The 21,338-nt window shown below is 40.0% G+C and overlaps 1 protein-coding gene across 1 annotated transcript in view; it reads right to left on the bottom strand.

The window, feature by feature from the left end:
• PHF21A (PHD finger protein 21A) overlaps nucleotides 1-21,338 on the bottom strand; it is a 130,612-nt gene that overhangs the window by 24,859 nt on the left and 84,415 nt on the right. The window contains exons 6-9 of the mRNA XM_083750603.1: nucleotides 8,495-8,668; nucleotides 4,635-4,889; nucleotides 3,328-3,417; nucleotides 662-961 (exon numbers count right to left, since the gene is read on the bottom strand). Of these exons, the coding sequence (XP_083606729.1) occupies nucleotides 662-961; nucleotides 3,328-3,417; nucleotides 4,635-4,889; nucleotides 8,495-8,668 (819 nt within the window). The remainder of the gene's footprint in view (nucleotides 1-661; nucleotides 962-3,327; nucleotides 3,418-4,634; nucleotides 4,890-8,494; nucleotides 8,669-21,338) is intronic.

Here is a 21,338-nt window from a genome sequence, read left to right as displayed (position 1 = left end):
CCTATATGTGTATCCGCCCCCTGTGATATAGAATCCAGTGAAATCAGGATTATAAATTTGGGATGGAGGAAAATTTCACTTGGCTTGCATTTTTAAATAGATTGAAACATAATTATACTTTGGATTTTGCACTTCTCCAAATTTTGCAATATAGTTCTTGGCTCTAAAAAAGTATCAAAATGCATTAAAAATTGGGAATTTGCTTTAGGATAAAATAGGCTTTCCAAACGCCAGTTTGGAAAATACACAACTAAATACATATTTTGATATTAAAATACATATTTATGTATTTAAACGCAGAGCTTTGGACAGTCTTTTAAAAACTGCTCAGCTTAATATGGAAACAGGATGGAATGCACTTATGAACACACACAGGAAATGGACACAGGCTGGAAATGGACTGATCCACCCATCCCTATTCCAAATTGTGCAGGAAGCCTGCCCAGGTTTCTCCAACATATGGACAGTCTAAGTGGTGGTGGAAGGGCGAGTGGGCACAGCCCTGCTCTCGGTCACACAAGATTCCCAACCACAGGAGAGGCAATGAGAGGACAGGTCTTATGTTATGGTTAATTGCATTTGTATCTCCATTAATTCTATTGACTTTAGGAGAAGGAAACGATTCACAGTTTAAACTACTAATGCATTTCTCCATCTGTACCTGTTTCTCAACATTTGGTTTGCTGATTTGTAGAGTCTGAGGTCCAGCAAGTCTGGTACCTGGGGCTGCTATAACAATGCTGGTGAGTTGTGCCATTGGAAAAGTTTTGGCTATGGTTGCTGTTTGCCCATTCACTACACGGACTGGGTGTATGGAATTCTGAGAGGAAGGTAAGGAGGTGGGTGTGAATTTTGTTGTCAGCATCACAGGCCTCTGAATAAGCTGAGGAGCAGCGAGCATAGGAGGAGGTGGGGCAGGGGCGATAGGAATGTTGTTCTGGGCAACAGGTTTAGGTCGAACCTACATAAGAGAGAGAAAAACCCATATCAGACCACATGCATAGATAAGATATAGTAATTAACACATAACTTAAGGCTGGGCCAACAAATATGACTCAGATTACAATAGTGTTTGTATTATGTAGTGCTACACATCTGCACTGGAAAGAACTACAGTAGGCCCAAAACTTACACAATTGCAGCCTTGCGTACTTCATCAAAAAACAAATAGAAAGCAGTGGGAGACTGGAAAAAACCGTCAGGAGGGGCCATGCAATCTCTCACAAAAGCCTCCAGAGCCCTCATGTGACCTTCCAAAGCCTGGAAAACAAGGCTCTTTCAGCACCCAGTTTTCCTGCCATGGAAAGAGTTTTTAAGCCCTCTGCCTTACTTATAGGACTCTCAGAAGGTTGCATGAGGGTCCAGGAAGGCTCTGCAAGGCTCCCAAGATCTTGCCCGCTCAGTGCGCCGATATCAAGATGGGTAGGAATTATTTGCAGAGGAAGGCAGTTCCAGGTTGAGTGTGTGGTTTCCTGACTTTGAATGATTTTGTCTTTGCATGTAGACTCCTGGAATGTAACCCTCACATACATTTCAGGCCTACCACACTTTTAAAACCACCCCAAATCTTTTTAATTCCAGCTATGACTGTTGCACTGTGTTTGCCTTCCACAGCCTACTGTCCTCCAGAGGTTTTGAACTATGATTTTCATTCTCCTTCACAATATCCCATTGTGATTGTGGCTGAAGGGAATTGTGGTCCAAAACACTTGAAAGTTGCCAGGCTAGTGATGGCTGCACTATGCATTAACTGCTAGTGCGCAGATGTTAACCACACATTCTTGTACATTTCTACAATACTGCCATCATTTTGTATGTTACATTTTGTTTGTTCATTTTGTATCTTCACATATTCAATGTTAATCATACTTTAAAAGGATATACTGGTTCTGGAAGCACAGGTCTGGAAGCACAACTTGCAATGCTATATTCTCAAGGAATATTGAGTGTTGAGGGGAGTCTAAGCAGGTTATCAAATACAATTGCATTACCAAAATATCTTTGGATAGATCTGGGGGAATTCAAAGGTCTGTTAATTTGAAGTATTTCTAAAATCTAGGGTGTCTAAATTGGATACAAATGGCTATGCATTCTAATTTATTATTAGATCAACTGTGTTGGCAAGAGTAGCTAGTTTCTGAATTACACAGCCCTCTCCTCCAATCAGGGATTACATTTTTGAGCCCATCTAACTTTCTTTGGGACGCAGGTGGCGCTGTGGGTTAAAGCCTCAGCGCCTAGGACTTGCCGATCGAAAGGTCGGCGGTTCGAATCCCTGCGGCGGGGTGCGCTCCCGCTGCTCGGTCCCAGCGCCTGCCAACCTAGCAGTTCGAAAGCACCTCCGCGTGCAAGTAGATAAATAGGGACCGCTTACCAGCGGGAAGGTAAACGGCGTTTCCGTGTGCGGCTCTGGCTCACCAGAGCAGCGATGTCACGCTGGCCACGTGACCCGGAAGTGTCTCCGGACAGCGCTGGCCCCTGGCCTCTTGAGTGAGATGGGCGCACAACCCCAGAGTCTGGCAAGACTGGCCCGTACGGGCAGGGGTACCTTTACCTTTACCTTTAACTTTCTTTGGGTTAAATGCAGGTGACTAGAGCATTGGATGGGCATATCTATAGTGCAGCAGTTAATATTTTCACACTTTCCTCTCTTTCATTACCCATTACAACTGGTTAATGATTGTTGACATTACAACTAGGAATTTGAATAACAACTACATTAAAAATCAACAGTGTGGGTAGGAGAAGAGATGTAGCTTCAATGAGATACAGATGGCATCCTCTGAGAGAGAGCAACTATATTAATTCTAGTAATTTAAAATACTGCAAACAATCTATTACATAATGCCTTCATCTTTGGGTAAAAGATCAGATTTTTTTCAAAAAGGTTGCAGCTCAAGTTATTTCTAGATAAAATCTGCTCCTCTTTGGAAGAAAGGAGCAGGAAGCTAGAAACTACATTAATTAGATTACAGTTACGTTTTGCTTAGCAAAAAGGCTAAGGATTCACATTAAATAGGGTCTCTTTAATCAAAGAAATTATGAAAAATATTCAGGTTATTAATATAAAGGTTATTAACAAGAAAGGCATTTCTTCATCATCTCGTCTTTAATTCAGTTCTTACAGAACTAGTGCAAGGTAGAGAGCTGACAGGGAAACAAAAATATGATAGCAAAGCTGGAGATTTAATCTGGAAAGCATATTAGTTAGTGTTCAATTATTACCAAGTATACGAAACATCTGGTGTTGTACTTCTTCCAATCAAAGTCACACTTTTAGGACAAACTCCCCACTCCTACCCCTTTCCCTGTTTTGGACAAACTCACCTGTGGAAGAAAATTTGGACGAGGTGTGAGTCTGGGAGGAGGGATGAACTGTGGCACTTTGATGGGCTGAGGAGGTGTAGCTTGAACCTGCTAACAATAAGAGTGGGGCGTGTGGGAAGGCAGACAAATTTAAGCAAAGGGAATAGGTGTGATAAGCAACTTCAAAGCTATTCAGGCACAGCCTACCTTTCTCACAGTAAATAGATTCTTGCTCTTCAAGCCATTCTGAAATAAAATGGCATTTCATGGGCATAATGAAGCTAAGTATCCTTTTGTTTCACCAGCATGTAAAACCCAAGAACTCTACTATTTTTAAAAATATGCCCTCATCCTTGACATTTCAGAATTCTCCTCTTTGTTTTACGAGTCAATGCGCTACAAATAACCACAAAGAATAATCAGGTTTGGCTGCCCATTCAAATGGAGCTGCACATGATGCTTAATTGTGCTAAGGCTTCATAACTTGGGGGGATGGTTTGAAATATTTGATAAGAGGGCATAAACAATAATATTCAAAAATGCTGGAAGGATAAGTGTTAGGTACTAGATAAATAATTTAGTACATTAGGACTCTGGTTCTCTCTTAAATGTGTAGAACACTGTTTTCATATACAGTAATTTGCTTTGGGAATGAAATACTTTAGGGTATAAATGGATTTCATTACAGCTGCAGCTCTGGATCAATTCTTATTTAAACAGCAAAACCCCGTTTAAATGCCTGGCCTCCCTCACAAGGATATATTTTCCACTCAAGTTACTTTTTACATTTCTGCGGGCTTCAACTGCTTAGTACTTTGTGAAACTGATTAACAGAGTTACTAGTTAGTCACAAAAGCGCCCCTGAGAAAGACTGGTTCGCAGGTTCAGGAAGATGCTTGCTAGATCCCGTCATGCAGGATGATGTGTTTGAGGATCCAACAGCAGCAAAAAATAGAAAACATTGGTGAGCCTCATTAAAATAATTTTAATATAAGCAGTGAAGGGAACATACATTTAAAACCATAACCTACATAAGGTCCTACATGCCTTTATTGGCAAGCAGAGCATTGTAAAAAGTTGGAGTGAAGGTGCATTGTCAATTATCTTTCAGCACACCAAGGAAAAATATGATATGATAGTAATCATTTGTTAAAGTAGTAAATTATTTTAAAAATTGAAACCCATTAGAGCAAAAGTATTTTCTCACATTAAACAAAGTTTCTCAATACCTGTATATGCCCCAAAGGGTATGCATCTCTGTTTCAACAAGGGATTTTTTAAAAAAATGGCTCACGTCCTTAGAACATTAGGCAACAAAGACCACTTACCAATGTGACTGTATTTTTTGCCACTATTTGAACTGCCTCTGTTCCTGGACCAGTGACTTTATTTGTTGTCTGGAGGTTGACTGGCGTGTTCTGTGCATCAGTGCTAAGGACAGTTTTCTGGTTGCTATTGATGGCAGTCACCATGGCAATTGTAGGTCTTGGACCCACAACGGAGGCAGGCATGGTTGCTGTTGCTGCTTTCAGGACAAGAGGTAGTGTCTTAGTGGTGATCATAGAAGCTGTAGTTACCGTCTTCTAAGAGAAACAAAAAAGAAAAAACACTTTGGAACCTATTCATCGCAAACTGGACAGAGTTTGCTCTAGAAATTCACAAGTGAGAAAGCAGAAGCTGAAATGCAAGGGAAATGCAACTGGGAAGATTTAAAACACCGATTTCTTACCTGTCAAAGCTGTATGGAATCAGCCTACTCCTTTATAAATACTTTCAATAAACCTTCCACATATAGACGTGCAACCACACAGGAAACACCACGCCATGGCTTGCTTAATGCATTGGTGAACTGTGTGTGAAATCAATCATGTCTTGATAGTACATGCTTTGGTGCATATAATGTCCCCATGTCTCTTGTCAATTCCATGTCCCCCAAACATTAGTGTATCTATACGATGCCATAGGCAGTGTCAAATGGGATTTGTTTTGAACCAGTGTTTGTAGGCTGTGGTCAAATGGATAAGAGTTAACAGGCTAATACTGAATCCAGGTAGATGGACATTTGGTTGCTAGGGAATTTAGGAGAATTTGCCTAGAAATGTCCTTGACAGAGTGTTGAACTAACTGTTCAGTAGCAGACAGGAGTCTGAGAACCTTGGCCACCAACAGTTGTAATAGTGGGCACAATGTACTGGGCAGGAGCAGCAGGGTGTGTGTGCTTGTACTCAGCAAACATGGAACCAGGAACACTGAGGTGCAAAGTAGATGCAATGTGTACTTTAGCAGAATTTTCCAAGCATTTGATATTGAATTGAGTTTTTTTGTTTTTGCTGTTGCTCTAATGTTCCTTTTTCATTATCAGATTTAATTGAATTGGTATTTTATGTAATTTTATATTGTTGAAACACCTTCAATTTCCTTTGATATTTCAAAGCTAAAGTATCAGGGCTAAAATGAGGGGCTTTCAGCATAATCAGTAAAAGCACATCACAACTACATTTTAGCAACACTATTATGACAGTGTTTTCACTAGTTCTTATGATTTACACAACACATTCCACAACTAAAAATAATCAGGTCTGCTAAAATCCCTTATTGAAGAACTTATTGTGGTTGTTGCACAATGTGGAAAATGCTTTGTTTATAATTATTTCAAATGAGAAAGCACATATTTAGCTAGTTTTAAAGAAGACTAATTTGGAAAGCATTGCAAATTTCCGAGGAGACAATTCAGAGATGCATGTGTGTGTAACATAAGTTATAACTTAGTTTTCTCTATACACATTAAAGGAACGGGTTGCAGATTCAGTGCTTTCTAAGAAACACCCTAATTGGATGCTGGCAAGGAAAGAGTAGAAGCAATTTCAATACAGTGTCACTAGAGGGCTCTTTAGCATTGAACATAACTTTGTACAAATGCAGAAATGACCTGGAAGTTAATCTCAAAGTGCACAGCACAGAATACAGAGAAGAACATGAGTGTCCCTTTACAGTCAAAACTCTAGATAAAAGCAGACACCAGTAATTAAAAAATGACTCACAATCTACCTGAAAGATAACCTTGTTAATGCACACTTTGCTCTCTCACATTTTAAATATTATTTTGCTTCAGTTACTTTAAAAGCACATCAAGTGGAAAAATCAGATGAGAGTCCGACAATTCTGAATTCCTAGAGCAATATCTGAAGTGGTCCTAGTCAGTAATATATATCGACTTCCAGGTGAACAATTCCCATACAAAGCAGAGCCTTGCGAACTAAAAAGTAAGTATTCCACCAACTGTCCTGCAATTCTCTGTATAGACATGAATTGATGGTAGGATATTCATAGCAGGCCAATCCCGATCTTTCTCCTCTTCTGATGAAGCTTTCTCTCTTCCCAGCTATGATCTAGCAATGTCCATTCCATCATGCTGAATGAAACCAAGGGAGAGAAGGAAAGGAGGGGCAGCAGTTTTTTGCTTGCTTTCTGTCCTTGAACTACTTCCATTCCAGTTGATTTTTATAAGAACTTTGTAACAACATACTAATGACCGAGTTGGCTTTCCACTTCGCCTTCCCACCAATTCCCATTCTCTTTAGTGTCACTTAGTTTAAGTTTTAAGCCAAAGGGCAAAGATTGATCTCTGTAAGCCTTTTTGGGGCCCTTTCTTCAGTTGAAGAGTGAGGTAAAAGTGTATATATTAAGAGCAATGATACCCTGATATGCTGCTGTCCAAAAGGGCCAACACACTGCCTTACATGAAGTCAGACCACTAGTGCACTTAGCTTAGCATTTGCACTAACTAGCAGTGATTTTTCAAGCAATCCAGTTAGTAGTCTCTCCTGATCCTAACTTGGAGATGCCAGAGATTTCCAGGCAGGAGTCTTTCCCAACCCTAACTTGGAAATGCCACAGGTTGACTCTGGAACCTTGTGTATGTAAAGCATCACTGCTACTGAGCTGTGGCTCCCCAGACAAAGTTTCCAAGAACAGAACTAAATGAAATAAATGCCAAAAACAAATGCCTCATGTCAAGCTCCTCCTTTGTAACATCATGTGTCCAGATGTCATCACCCTGTCATCACTTCCTTGCTTCTGCTCCATATATTTTGCTGCTGATAGGGAAACACAGTGTCATGGCATGTTACTGATGGGAAAGGGTTTTCTTTAACAAGGGGCCACCATTTTCAGTAAGATTTCCCAGTTTCTAGAGTATAGTCTCTATCATGCTGAGAACAGAAAGAGGAATAGTTGTTCCCTGTTGAGATGAGAGTTTACTCTCCTCTGCCTCATTTTAAGCCATATATCAGAAGCTAGATTGCCAAATGTCTACCCACAAATAACTTATTTTTTTGCTAATTCAAGCAACTAGCTTTCTAAACTGACTATGTGATTCAAGCTTACTTAAATTGCAGCAAATGCCCTCAGCAATTATAGATGCAACTACATTAATCTCTGTTATTGTATTTGTGGGGAGAAGACAGTGGGAGCAGTTTATGTGGATCCTTTCTATGTATTTCTTTGTTTATAGCCTGTTTGGTTTTATATTATTATTTCTGGTATTCTGTTTCATGCTGCTGAAGCATATTGAACTAAGATCTCTGGACACTTGTAGTTCCCTAGTTAACAACTTCTGAAGGCAATCATTTCCACAAAAAGAGAAAACTCAAGACAATTCCACATTATTTTCCATTTCCTTACAGAAAATGCTGCAAGGTGGATTCTGATCCAGTTCTTAAAGCAAGAGTGTATACTCAGAACACTAAGCACAGATTAGCTGTGCCTTAACTGTTAAAGACAACCTGGTTAACCTGATGTGCAGTGATGCACATCAGTTCATCATGAGGGTCCTAAAAAAAACATAAAAACTAAAGCATGCAAGATTCATATAATACTGTTACTTCAAAATCCAGCAATTGACTTAGCTTTCTGAGGAAGCAGGGAGTGATCCATGCTTAGACTCAAGTTCATAAAGTGCTCTTGTTTCACTTAAATGCTACTGATAGCTTTGTAGCACAATCTTACTACACATGTTGATTCAGAATTGAGCCTTACTGAATTCAATATGACTTACTCTCTAGCAAGTGTGCACTGGATTATGATAGGTTAACTCTGATTTTGTGTTCTCTTCTTTATACAGTGATACATTTCATTCTAAGAAAGGAATACATTTTGAAAATTAGTGTAACACCTTCAACCACTTTACCTGTGATCCAAGCAGGTTTGGAGAGGCTGCAGTAGTTTGCTGCTGCTGTAGCTGTAGTGGCTGTGGAGTTTGTATTTTATTTTCTGACTGTGCCAATGGTTGTATTTGAAACTTACTGTCCGGCTGTTCCTGCTTTACCATCAAATTCTTCCGCAGCTGTTCAACCACTCTTTTCTATCATGGAAACAGACACAAAAATACAAGGCATTACATTATTTAACTTGCAAAACACTATATACACTTGTTTTTAATTTATAGTGTATAAATCCATTTACTGTCGGGCTTCCAAAGGATTAATATAGGTGGTCCAAGCCAACTGCATCGGCACTGTCCCTTATGTGTGATACAGTAGCTGTTACAATGAAAGTGTAACTGACAGGCAGCAGTGGCAGAATAGACATGTACTTCAAACAAGATGTAATTTAGCAATTAACTATGGCACTACAGTTACACATATCTGTAGGATCATCGAGCTACTTGGGTGCTACTTAATGAACTCCTCAGTATGCATTCCGAGTATTCAAGAGGGATCCTAAAAGTATGGTCATGTTTCAGATCAAGGAAATAAATGAAAAAAATATACTGGTTCATTAGGCCAAAGTGCTACCAGTTACTTTCCCCCACTTACAGAAGGCGTCTCAAGATGGATTAACAAATATTGGCAACTTTAAAAACTCTTTTAAAAAAATTAAACACTGCACACATCCATTAGAGAACTCATTTTTCCCCAAATGGCTGGATGCAGAAACCATCAAATATGATAAGCAATAATAATACAGCCCTCAAACCAGAAGTTACATGCACTTAAATTGAAATCCCCCATGCACTATTGTTCCTACACAGTTCATCCTAGAATCTGTGGTACAGCCAGGGCATTCACAGTTCAAGCAACCTGCCTGGTTTTCAATCCTGCACAAACCTATCAGGCTAATTTCATGCAGGCAGTAAGGAGGGGGAAATGAGAGATAGGGCGGAGAAAGGAATGAGTGTGTCCTACCCACATTTGGCTTCATCCCCACCCACTGCTAGCATGAGGTCCCTGAAAGATTGTATGTAAGAAAATGGAGCACTCTCAAGCAAAAAAATGTTTCCACACTCTTGTCTTAAAAGTAGTTCAGTGTTTCATACAGCAATAACCCTGAACTCTTAAGAGTACCCAATTCCCTACAAATTTTAACTCCGTATGTTTTCTGCTACAGCAGAATCTGTTTCAGGTTCTTTGGATTTCTCTCCCCCCCCCCCCCAATCCCCTTTGGTGGCCATTGGCCAGCTCTTAAAACTGCTCAGCCATTGCCTACTCAATCCACTCAGACATTGCCTTCTCAGTCCATTCTTTTATCAAGTTCTCCCACCCCACCCCACCCCCGCCGTCATCACTTTACAGTGGTGTATATTCCAGACTTCTGTCATCTGTTCTAGAACTCTATGGCTCCTGACCTATCTAGGTGACATTTCTAGGCACTTGGGTCCTTTGAAATGACTGCTTATCTCAGACATGCAAATAAGGTAATTCAGTCACTAGCTAACTTTAGAACCCCACATTTACTTATGCTGACCATTTGTGGCTCAGTGGTGGCCTGAAAGTATGTTATTTTCCTTGCCCGGCTACCTATGGGTGATTCTTATCAGTTGCTGCAACCTCCCACAGTTGGTCTTTGCCCCCAAAAGGCGCACTCCTCCATTGTCTCCCAAGACAGGTGGATGTCAGTGCCTTGTCTGGCTACCTATTCGTGATTCTTATCAGGCAACCAAGCAAGTGGCTATTTAAAAGACTGGTTTGTAGTTTATCAAACCACGTTGCACTATCTGAATTTATTAGACTACTTTACCTGAAAACTTACACATGAAAATGAAATATAGACAGCTGACATCAAGCAAAGAAATCTGCTCCATATCTGAGTTTATATGTGCATTCAACCATTGATCAGTCATTTAAGGTTGCTTTCTGAAACATCAAGTCTGTTATCAAGCTATTTAAAATGCTATGTCAGCAAGCAGAGACAGGAACAAAAGGAACATTTCCAGAAAGCAGAGAAATGTAGAGGAAGTAATAGAACAGAAACCAGTTACACCTGCCAAACAATGACTCCACCTATTAACATCACAGAGACTACATTACTGTGTCGAACAAGATCAGACAGCCTCTTTTTTATTTTCTATAGCTATATTTATGAAGTTCGGGGATAAGGGTGATTTTCTACCAGTTCCCTAATCAAGGAAGCCAGCAGCAGAGAGCTAGCATTCATTTGCTCAGTGTCCTTTATCACAAAACAAAAACAGCAGGGAAAGAAGGGGAAGCTAAGCTCGCATAACTCATGCGCCAAGCTGCAATCATAAGTGAGAACCAATCGGAACAGGAATTTGGTTGAGTAGGAGTCAAGTGAGTCATATCACATTCACAACTCTTCCTCCCCCAGGCCCTGAAACAAAGCCCAGGAAAGCTGTGGAGGAAAATAGGAATGAAACACCTGAAAACTTTCATTAGTTTTACAGAACTAAAGACTTGCCTACTAGCATGAAGAGCAGACAAAATGAGGGAGAAAAGTTGTTTCTCTGCTCATTTATAAAGAGTGAAAAGTTGTCATGCAGGGACACTTCCTGTCCCCTCGCCTAACTTATTACAAGACAGTTCCTTTGTTCAGTTTAAAGGAGCCATCTTCAACCTTTTCAGACCCAGGACTCACTTTTAACCCAAACATGCTTTTGGGGGTCTATTTCTCAATTTTTTGCCGTATATTTGCATGGTCGTAGCGCTCCTGTTGTGACTTACCTCGGATCAGGCCACACTCCACTACACTGGTGGCCAGTGGCTTAAAGAGACTGCCTGTGTTTTATGTTTTAGAATTGCAAAACTAAACACTAATAAGAAGTGTATGTATTTTATAAGCAAACATGCTTTCTAGGAAATGGTAGCCAGCCAAATACCCTTCAAAGCTTAAAAACAGGGTACCTGATATTAAGAGAAAGAGCCAGAAGGAGCAAGAATGGCTGTGAAATCCCTTCTGTCTGTATGAGTGAGAGAAGGTTGTGTAGTCTGCTTTCTCTTGGGTTTGATCTTTGCATAACATGGGCAAATGCTTTCGAGGAAAATATTATTCAACCTATTTATTTCCTCCATCACACAATGCATATAATATGTAACTTAACTCCCTTTCTTGAGGTGCCTGCACTGTGCTTAGGTTACTTCAATGCAGTTGCAGTCTGCATTGTGTTGACCTGTGGTGGTCTGATACCACATACAGGTCGCATTGCTTGCTGGCTGAGGACTTATGAACACATAGAATAGCAGCAAAACTGAAGTGAACTTAACATTTTATGTGGGCTCCATTCTTTGATGCACCAGACCTTTTCCATTGGCCCATTGTGCCATGTTGGCTTGTTATGACTGGTGTACCTGTGTGGAAGCACCAGCTGCTACTGTCATGGACTACGGCCATCATTACATCGGAGCCCAATACCACTAATCCATCTTCAACTGCCATCGTGTCATCAAAGCAGCTAAGCCATGAGACCAGGCTAGGGAACGGAGTGCAATTATGGACAAGTAACACAATTAAGCAGCTTTTATTAAAACATATGAGATTATACACTTCTGAAGGATACTTTGTTGGCACAAACTGGTTGTGCATTTTGGGGACCATGTGACTGACAATGCTCCTTGAATCAGCAGTAATCATTATGTTCATTTTCTCCACATACACTGTATTGCTTGCACATTCTTTTTCCTCCTTTTTACCACACCCTTTTCCTAATTACATGAATATTAGAAAACCTCATGTCCTTGGACATATGTCATTTGCTTCATTTCATTGTCAAAGCTACCTTAAATCAAGCTAAGAGTACATTTTGTTCAACAACATTCTTGAGGATAAAGCTGCCAGAACTGTATCCGCTTTGTGAACACACTTTCTGCTGTTAAATGTACAGGAGATTCAAGATCAAAATCAACAGCTCCTAGTCTATGCATAATTGCACACACATGTTTCTAAAGTCTACATATTTTAAATATCTAAAGTCCAAGCAACTCTTTTGAAACACCCCGTAAGCACAAAACAGTATAGATAAGTGCATCTTTTAATTGTTCCTTTGTGTACAAAAGTCATTACAAGATGATGCTAACTGCAAAAAAACTACAGTATAAATATGAAACATATCTGACTGCTAATGGTAAGCAGCAACTGTCCCTTGGCAACCACAACTGAAGACACAGAAATAGCCTGCTGCCCCTCCAGAAGTTGCTGGACTCCCTATCCCATAAACCCCAGCCAGCCTTGGTCAGAGATGATGGCAATTGTAGTTCAACACATTTAGAGGGCACAAAGTTGTGGAAGGCTGGCCTAATGTTCCAACCTGAACTGCCCAAATACCAGGTTTATCTATATATAGGCACTCCACAAGCCAGTTATTCATTGCTTCACTTCCATTTGTGAAAGCACTGTGAGCTCAGAAAGCCCTCATTTCAAATAAACTTGGAAGTCCAACATTACTTGGGGATATGGGGGTCCTCTCCTGCACAACCGGAAGCAACGCTAACAGCCTCGGCTGGTCGTGGGGGCGTCTGGTATGTCCCACCAAAAATGGTATGTCAGTCTGCTGGGTGTGGTTTTGGAGATGGACCTGAGGGTGCCCTGGTATATGGGCTCATGGGGGGGGGGGTTGTTTGAAGGCCCAGATGGGGGCTAACAGGCCATAAAATTTCCCCAGTGGTGGCCAGGTGGGTCTACCCTATTTGATCTGTGTCATGGGGGCGGGGGGCTTTAACACAGGATCAACCCTAATGAGACAATCAGTCAGACCGATTCAGGATACATACCCAGTGCCTAAGCCAAAGCCTACTAGAATCTGTAATCAATAAACTTTAGGCCATTTTTAATCCCAAGATGTTGTCATGTCCTTTTTGTACTCTCACACCACCAGTCCCCAGTGAACCTGGGCTCACTATGCCTGGGCTCGCAAAGAACCAAGTAGCATTGCAATTACAGACTCCTTGTGCAAACAGGAAACAAATACTGGGTAAAAATTTTGTGTCTAATATGAGGCAATATAAAAACAAGAAGGTTTAAGTAGGATAGAATGATGGTTTTCTTTAAGCAGCGAACTAGTTACAATATTTTTAGTGTAATTTCTCATGAATGAACTGAACAAAAAAGAAAATTCTTGGCTTGCTGTATCCTGATTTAGGTCCTGACAGATCTGTTGACTTATGGTCCTGAGATACTCAGTCATGGACTCTCCAACTGATGTGGTACATGTCCTGCCTTAAACTTCCACACAAAATCTCTTGAAATTAGCCCCACATGTTCATTTTCTTGAGAGGGAATTGATCTGACTATTTAACATTATGCTATTTAGCTGATGAGATGGCAATAATACTTATCACCACATAAATGTTTAGTACAGACTTAGCAAAACAAATTGCTTTGCAGTCGTGGTCACTTGAAGTCTCAATTTCAAGAGTGGCCAAAACTTGTACACCAAGTCTCTTTCTGACTCGCACAATAATTACCCAAAACTCCAACCAACTTGACCTACTACAGAGAGCACCTCCAGGAAGTTGGACAAAGATTAAAACCATCACCCAAGCATAATCTAATAAGGTATCATCTGAAATACTCTGTCCAGTTATGGTCATCTGCAGGGGTGTAGAATGGGGGGACTGAGGGGGGCCATTGCCCCAGGCACAGTTTTTTGGGGAGTGCACCAAGGTGCCCTGCCCCATCATCAACTGTTGTGTCCTTCTCAATGCCGCCCAGCGCTGCTTTGGCCCATGGTCTCGCCAGCCCCCATAGTGTGCCATGCCGCCCTGGGCTCTGGCAGGGAATGCTCTGCCACTGTTCATCTGTGTTCGAGAAAGCTGAAGTTAAACTTATTTTTAAAAAAGTCACGGGCTGAAAGAACCTATCTTATCAGCAGGCTGAAATGATTTGGCTGTTTGTTTTAGGGTGGAAAAGCATTGCCAGATATATGACTAAATCATGACATTCTGCAAAAAACTAATTTTGGTGAGGTGAATTCAGGTTAAGGAAAGCTATCGGTACAAGGACTAATCAACAACTAAATGGAGGCTAAATAGTTGGAGAGATAAAATTCTAGAATAGTTATAAGAATGAAAGAATAAGAATAAAAGAAACTTACAGAGTTAAAAAAATACTGGCAGGAGTGAATACACACCCCAATGATTCCTCAACCTTCTAGTATAAGGAATCCCAAATTCAAAAGTGATTTTTTAAATATGAGAATGACTGACTATGTACACACTATCACAAACTTTTACCATGTAAAAGAAACAAGTATAATATGAGATAAGCAGAACATTTTTGGAAGGTGAGGGGAGAGAATGAGAAGAAATTAGAAGAACTACTATATTTTACAGGAGCTTTCTAAGAATGCCTTTTGTAAAAGGAGGCCCTACGAAATGGAATGAAAACCTTCCTACCAAGTTCACACATATCTCATAATGTGGTCGTCTGACAGCTACACTGTCGTAATTTTAGACAGTTGAACCTCTGCTCTAGGGTTTACACAAGATCAAGTACTTGTCACTCTCAGAGCAGGTATAGTGAGACAGAGTGGGCAAACAGTCCATTTTTCTTTATAATTACACTCCATTAACCTTCTACATGAGAGCTCCCCTGTGCTTTCATACCAAGAACACCAACTGTCCACATCTGATAAGTCTTTATGGAGTCTACAAGACCAGTACGTGTAACAACAAAAACCAAAGCACTTTAATATTTCAGACTTAAGCACAAGCCAAAAAGTTCTTTTACTTAACAATAAAGATATTGATAATTATTATTTATTGTTGTTGTTGTTGCTGCTGCTGCTATCATCATCATCATCATCATTATTATTATTATGCAAGCCCAGCATGAATGTTAGAGTCCCCCAGAACCACTGTCCTGGAGTTCTCCAAGTCCACATGACAGACCACTCTCACTCTCAAGTCAGAGAGCTTACTGGGCAGAGGGAAACCAACAGCATCCCTGTTCTGTCTGTAATGCTCAACACCAGGTTCAGAGCCTCAAACCCAGCTCCTAGGCAGACTGGTTTCCTAATTCAGGTACATAGCCGTGTTGGTCTGAAGCAGACGAAATAAATAAATAAATTTAAAACATTGTCCAGTAGCACCTTAGAGACCAACTAAGTTTGTTTTGGGTATAAGCTTTCGTGTGCATGCACACTTCTTCAAATACCATCTGAAGACACCATTTATCTGAAGAAGTGCGCATGAGTATGAAAGCTTATACTCAAAACAAACTTAGTTGGTCTCTAAGGTGCTACTGGACAATTTTTTAATTTTTTTATTTCTTTGGTCTCCTAATGAGAGGCATGGAATTTTTATGGAAAACTGAAACATCCCCCCACCTCATCTGAATTGGTGCTGCCATGAATACCTAAGCGAGCAGAGCTAAGCTGGGTCTAGTCCACCCAGATCTTGGTAATGGCCAATGGCTAGCTCTCCCTGCCTTTCCATAAAGCTCAAGCAAATGAAAACAACTACCAAAAATGCAGGTTTTCACAACTGAGAAATTATTCATCATATCAAAATGCACGTTGAGGTGCTCTCCCTTCATTGTGGAATCTTCCCAACTGAAGAGTGTTCAGCAAATCAAGCATGACATTACAGAATAACTGTCCAATGAGAATGTAAAATAAAACTTTAAAAAAAATATAATTTCCCTTCCCTTTCCAGTAAAAATGTCTAAATAAAAACTGGTTAGCAAACATTAGATCTATCTGTTTTTCAACACTGATCATATAAATGACAGCCTACCTTGGAGTTTTACCTCTGTGTCAAGAATACTATTTTTCCTTATGCTTGTTTATAATGATGAAGTGTTGCTGGTCCCCCCTTACACAAAAATGAAAAACAAAACACAAGAAACACAGAACTGAACAATCCATAATATGATCAGAGGTTTTTTAAGCGTTGTACACTCTGGATAAATACAGCCAACCAATTTACCACAGGGAAAATGTGGACAAATTCTCCACTTCTTAAATGTGTGAACTGCAACAATACAAATGTCCATAACTGGTTTTGTAATATTCTGTGGTTGCTGTGCTCAACCACTAGTGATTGACTCATTCTTGGGTTGAGTACACACCATACATTTAAAGTACATGACTTCCCCTCAAGAATTCTGGGAACCATAGTTTACCCCCCCACAGAACTCCAATTCCTATAACCCTTAGAGCTTCCAAATTTCTTGGGGGAGGTTGTGTGCTTGCAGCAAGTGAAGATATTAGTTCTACCTATTTATTCGTGTATTACTGCAGGGTTATTGTTTTTCAATCACTAGCCTTCCCCCCCCCCTTACTGGAGCAGAGTTTATTCTGTTCCACCAGATTTTAAAAAGTTAGCTCAGAGCTAATTGTCTTTGTGCTACTTTATCAGCCAGTTAATGCATGTATTTATTTATATTACACTTTCCACAGATTTGTGTTCACACTAGTTAATGTTTTCTAGAAGTTCACTGCCCTGTTTTGTGTTTAAATTGGTTATCCAGTGTCTACAACCCAAACAGAATACTGAGGACCCCAAACGTTCACTTTAACAAATTAAATAACAATTGTATATACACGAATACATACCTCTTCATCACAAAACAGTAACAAACATGACTTCAGAGATATCAGAGTATAATTTATTGTAAAGGAAATTAACTACTACAAAAACATGAGGGGGATTAGAACCCCAAATGCCTAACAAAAATATCAAGTATTTAAGAATTTCATAGAGCACAGAGCCAACCACTGGAATTGTGAATTCTGAAAACCATTAGGGAAAAGCAGAGGAAATAAACAGTACCTTCAAAGGAACCTCTAGCAACGAAATTTTGGAGTGCAGAAGAACACCTTCCTCACTAACATCACTAGTTACAGATATTTATCCATCAACATGGAAAATGTTTCCAAAGAATGAAATTTGGAGAATGTACTGCTAAGCAAACATGTGTGTCTTTGAAGGCATGGATGGGCTGGAGGGAAAATAAGAAGGTTTCACAGTGACTTGCCTAAGACAAGGTTAGAGATCCTATATTTGCATAGGAATTTGAATTAATACCTCTGTCTACCCACATGGGTGTCTAAAGGACCACCCTGAGTTAATAAAGAATGGACAGAAATGTTAGGGAAAACAGCAAGTTTAATATTAAAGTACCTCATGGCACCTCATGAAAATAAATGTTGCCATGGGTGTGATTTCTGTTCTGAGCCCATGTCCCATGTATAAGTGACGTTGGTTAAAAAAAGCATCATACGTGAAGTGTCCCTAGATTATTATTCTCTCCTCCACTCACAACCACCAAATAAACACACCATTAAAATGTCCCTATCCTCACAGACGGTGCTGACTGAGCTTGCTTTTTTGTTGATGAGCAAGTTGTTTAGAAAGACATATTCTTAGTCTATATTAGAAATTCATTTTGAGGCACAAAGGCAGCTGAGTCAGTCAGCATTTAGTGGTGCATTTCAGAGGTTCTTTGTCATGGAGACCAGGCATTAATATTCCCTGAAATACTGCTGAATGCACAGTCATATACAGAGGATGGAAAGTTGTATAAAATCTTGTAAACACATCTGTCAGATGGATAGTCTCCTGAATGATTACATTTTTTAAAATTACATCTCGTTCTTAAAGAGAAGTAGTGAACAGGCTTTTTTATGTAAAAGAATACACTAGGCACTTCACTGGATATTTTTTACCCAAAGCCACTCAACTTGCAGCAGCAGCACTTGCTCCCACATTTTATTTGCAGAGCAGCTTTCTTAGAACACCTTAAGCTGATAATAAAACAAACCCTCTGTGCAAGGCAAATAGGCCAGTCCACAAGTTACATTCACACACCAAAAAGGAACTGCTATTGATACCACAAATTTGCTTTCTGCCCTGTTTACTCTTTTGGGGGAGGGGGGGGCTGCCTGGTGCTTTAAATATTACATTCCATGACAAAGAAGAACCAATAAAAATCGTTCAAGTTTGGATTGTCTAGGGCTGCCATTCAAACAGGGAAAACATTGCTTTGATGCCCTGTTTGCATTCCATTTCTAATAACAAGGATGAAGGTCTCTGGTTTCTATGGTAACTCAGATGGGCCACAATAGAAGAGCCTTACAAATGTTCAAATGCTGAAATGCAAAATCAAATTAAGCAAGAGTTCACACTACTTTGTTGAAGCTAGAACACTAAAATTAAAAGCAGTACTATGAGTATTGCTTTTGGACCATGATATCCAAATGATGACTATCCCGTATTTCTTTAAAAGCTAACAAATATGAATAGATGTTTCCTTTAAACTTGGAAAAACTTAGAAAAAATATTTCTTACTTATAGTTTAATCCTATTCTCAAATTACTCCTGCTAGATGTGGATAGGATGGCTACAAAATCCCGTTATTATTCATTCATTCATTTTATATACTATATATGCTGACACAGTGCTAACATTACATTTATGTTATACTACTACTGTATACAGTTTAACTTTGCCTGCACATGACAGAGGGCTACATCATTCGGTCCTCATGTCTAAAGAACTTGAGTAGTCAAGAAAAATTAGCCAGATGAGAACTCTGCCAGCACTAAGATCACCCACTTGTCTTCTCAGAACTCCTTTCCAACCTGCAAACGAAACCTCAGCACACCCAAACAGAAACCCTAACTCCACTGCTATAACTGGGCTTCAAGGACAAGGAATGCCCAGACAACTAAGAACGTGTATGGGTGGGTCAACAGAGAACACTCAAATGCCCATAACTGGAGACTGTGTCTTTCCTGCTTCCTACCTGTGAGAGGGAAAGTGGGTGGGCAATAATTCTCCCTTACGCAATGGGTAGGAATAGCGTCCCATTCACAATGCATACCTGCAACTTCTGTAAGAGGGTCCTGATGGCCATGAACCACAACATACAGTAAGTTCCAACTATGTAACAGTGCAGGCAATGGGGAAGCACAAGATATATTTTATTGGCGAATGCCAGCCATTCCAGGTAATCTACACCAGGGCACATGGAAAGCGGGGGAGGAAGAAACCAGACAGAATTCCAGTGCAACTCCCTACATTAGATAGGAGAGTATTGTCACAATAGGGGAAGCTTTGAACACAGACACAAGGGAAACCGGTGAGGAGCTAGGCTGAGACACAGAGAATGAAAAAATTACCAAATTGAAGTATCTTCTCTCAAGAATGCACCCACCAACACCTAATGAATGCCTGTGACAAAGCGTTGTGACTAAAGTTCTTTTCAGTTGTGTTTCAGATTAATTAATTTGCTTTGGTTATTACTGTTTTATACTGCATTTTAATGTTTGTTTTAATTTGTGAGCTTGCCCAAATAACTCCTGCTATGGAGTGCCTATAAAAATGTAAGAAAAGAAATGAACAAACATGAGTGGCAGCAGCTCACGACTCATTACCATCACCATGTTCCTCTGGCCTCCGTTCAATGGGCAATGAGACGAGGATCTTCCCCACTCCCAGTTTAATGCAGCTCATAAATGAGCCCTACAGCAATTACCCAATGTGTAAGCCAGGTGGCCACTCTGGAGTTGCCATATTTTTGGAAGACAAGGTTATTAATGGCTACGAGTTACAGTGGTTATAAGCTACACTCCCAAATTAGACGCAGCATTTCTCCAACTACCAGTTCCTGGGAAACAACAGTAGGAGAGCAATGTTTGCTGTCATATCCTTATTAAGGGCTTCCTGGAAGCATCTGGTATGTCTCTGAAGGAAACAGAATGCTGGACTAGATAAGGTCTTTGGGTCTGACCTAGAAGGGATTCTTCTGTCCTGTGGTTAGAGTAGTTAATGCCCATTGGAGTGAGAAGTATGGAGTCTGTTACTCTTGCTTCTCCATTTTTATGTTTTGCTTTGTGGATGTTACATTTGCATGTCCCAGGGCAGCATTCAATCTGCTGTCTCTCAGGCAGATCATGAGATGGCTTCCTGTTGCCGTTATAGCTTCCATTCTTCCTTGTCCAAGTAACTCCTTCCTTTCTCTATTTCAAAAAGCTTGTTTCCTTTAAAAATATACCACTGCTTGTTTGTTGAATTCATAGTCCTTTGGTGGAGCTTAAATCATTATTCCAGAATATATCTCACCTATATATTATGTTCTATGTTAGTTTATTCAGTGTATGCACTGCTTAACACAGCCAAAGGAAATCCCATAGTGATTTACACGCAAAGACATGAAATAAAACAGAAAATCCTTTAAATAATACACACGCACACACATATAAAACAACCACTTCACACACTTCACAAACACCAAAAAATAAGTGACCAAAAGCTGGATCATTAGTGCTGACCAAATGTCCAGGAGAATAGAAACATCAGAAGAATGACGAAGTTGGTACCATGCAAGCTTCCCTGAGAGGAACCTACTTCAAAGGCACAGGCCATATTCTAACAAACATGCACCCTGGCTGCTAGGTGGGCTCTGATGCCAAAAAACAAACATTACTGGGTTAGTGCTAGAAGATTCCCTATGGTGCTCTGCATAGACTCAGAACCAATATGTGGGACTACACAGAGGCCATATGCAAACTAAGGGTTGGTTCACATATGCATATACAATTACTTGATTTCTCATCAGTCAATGGCCAACAACTGAATATATGAACTTACTCAACTGATGAGCACTGTGTTTAAGATGATATTGATCAATGAGAAAGTTTCAGTGGTGTTTCATTTATATTGAGTGATGATAACTTGCATGTGAGGAACATGCATATAAGAATTGGCCCTTATATATTTGCTGTCCATGTGCAATGCCAAAAGAATATAGAATGCAAAGTACTTTCAGAATGAAGTAGCAATTTAAATATATAAATA

The sequence above is a fragment of the Podarcis gaigeae genome (assembly GCF_964106915.1).
Source record: "Podarcis gaigeae genome assembly, chromosome: 1".
Taxonomy (NCBI): domain Eukaryota; kingdom Metazoa; phylum Chordata; class Lepidosauria; order Squamata; family Lacertidae; genus Podarcis; species Podarcis gaigeae.
Note: the sequence above shows the minus strand (reverse complement) of the source record. Positions and strands in the feature narration are given on the sequence as shown.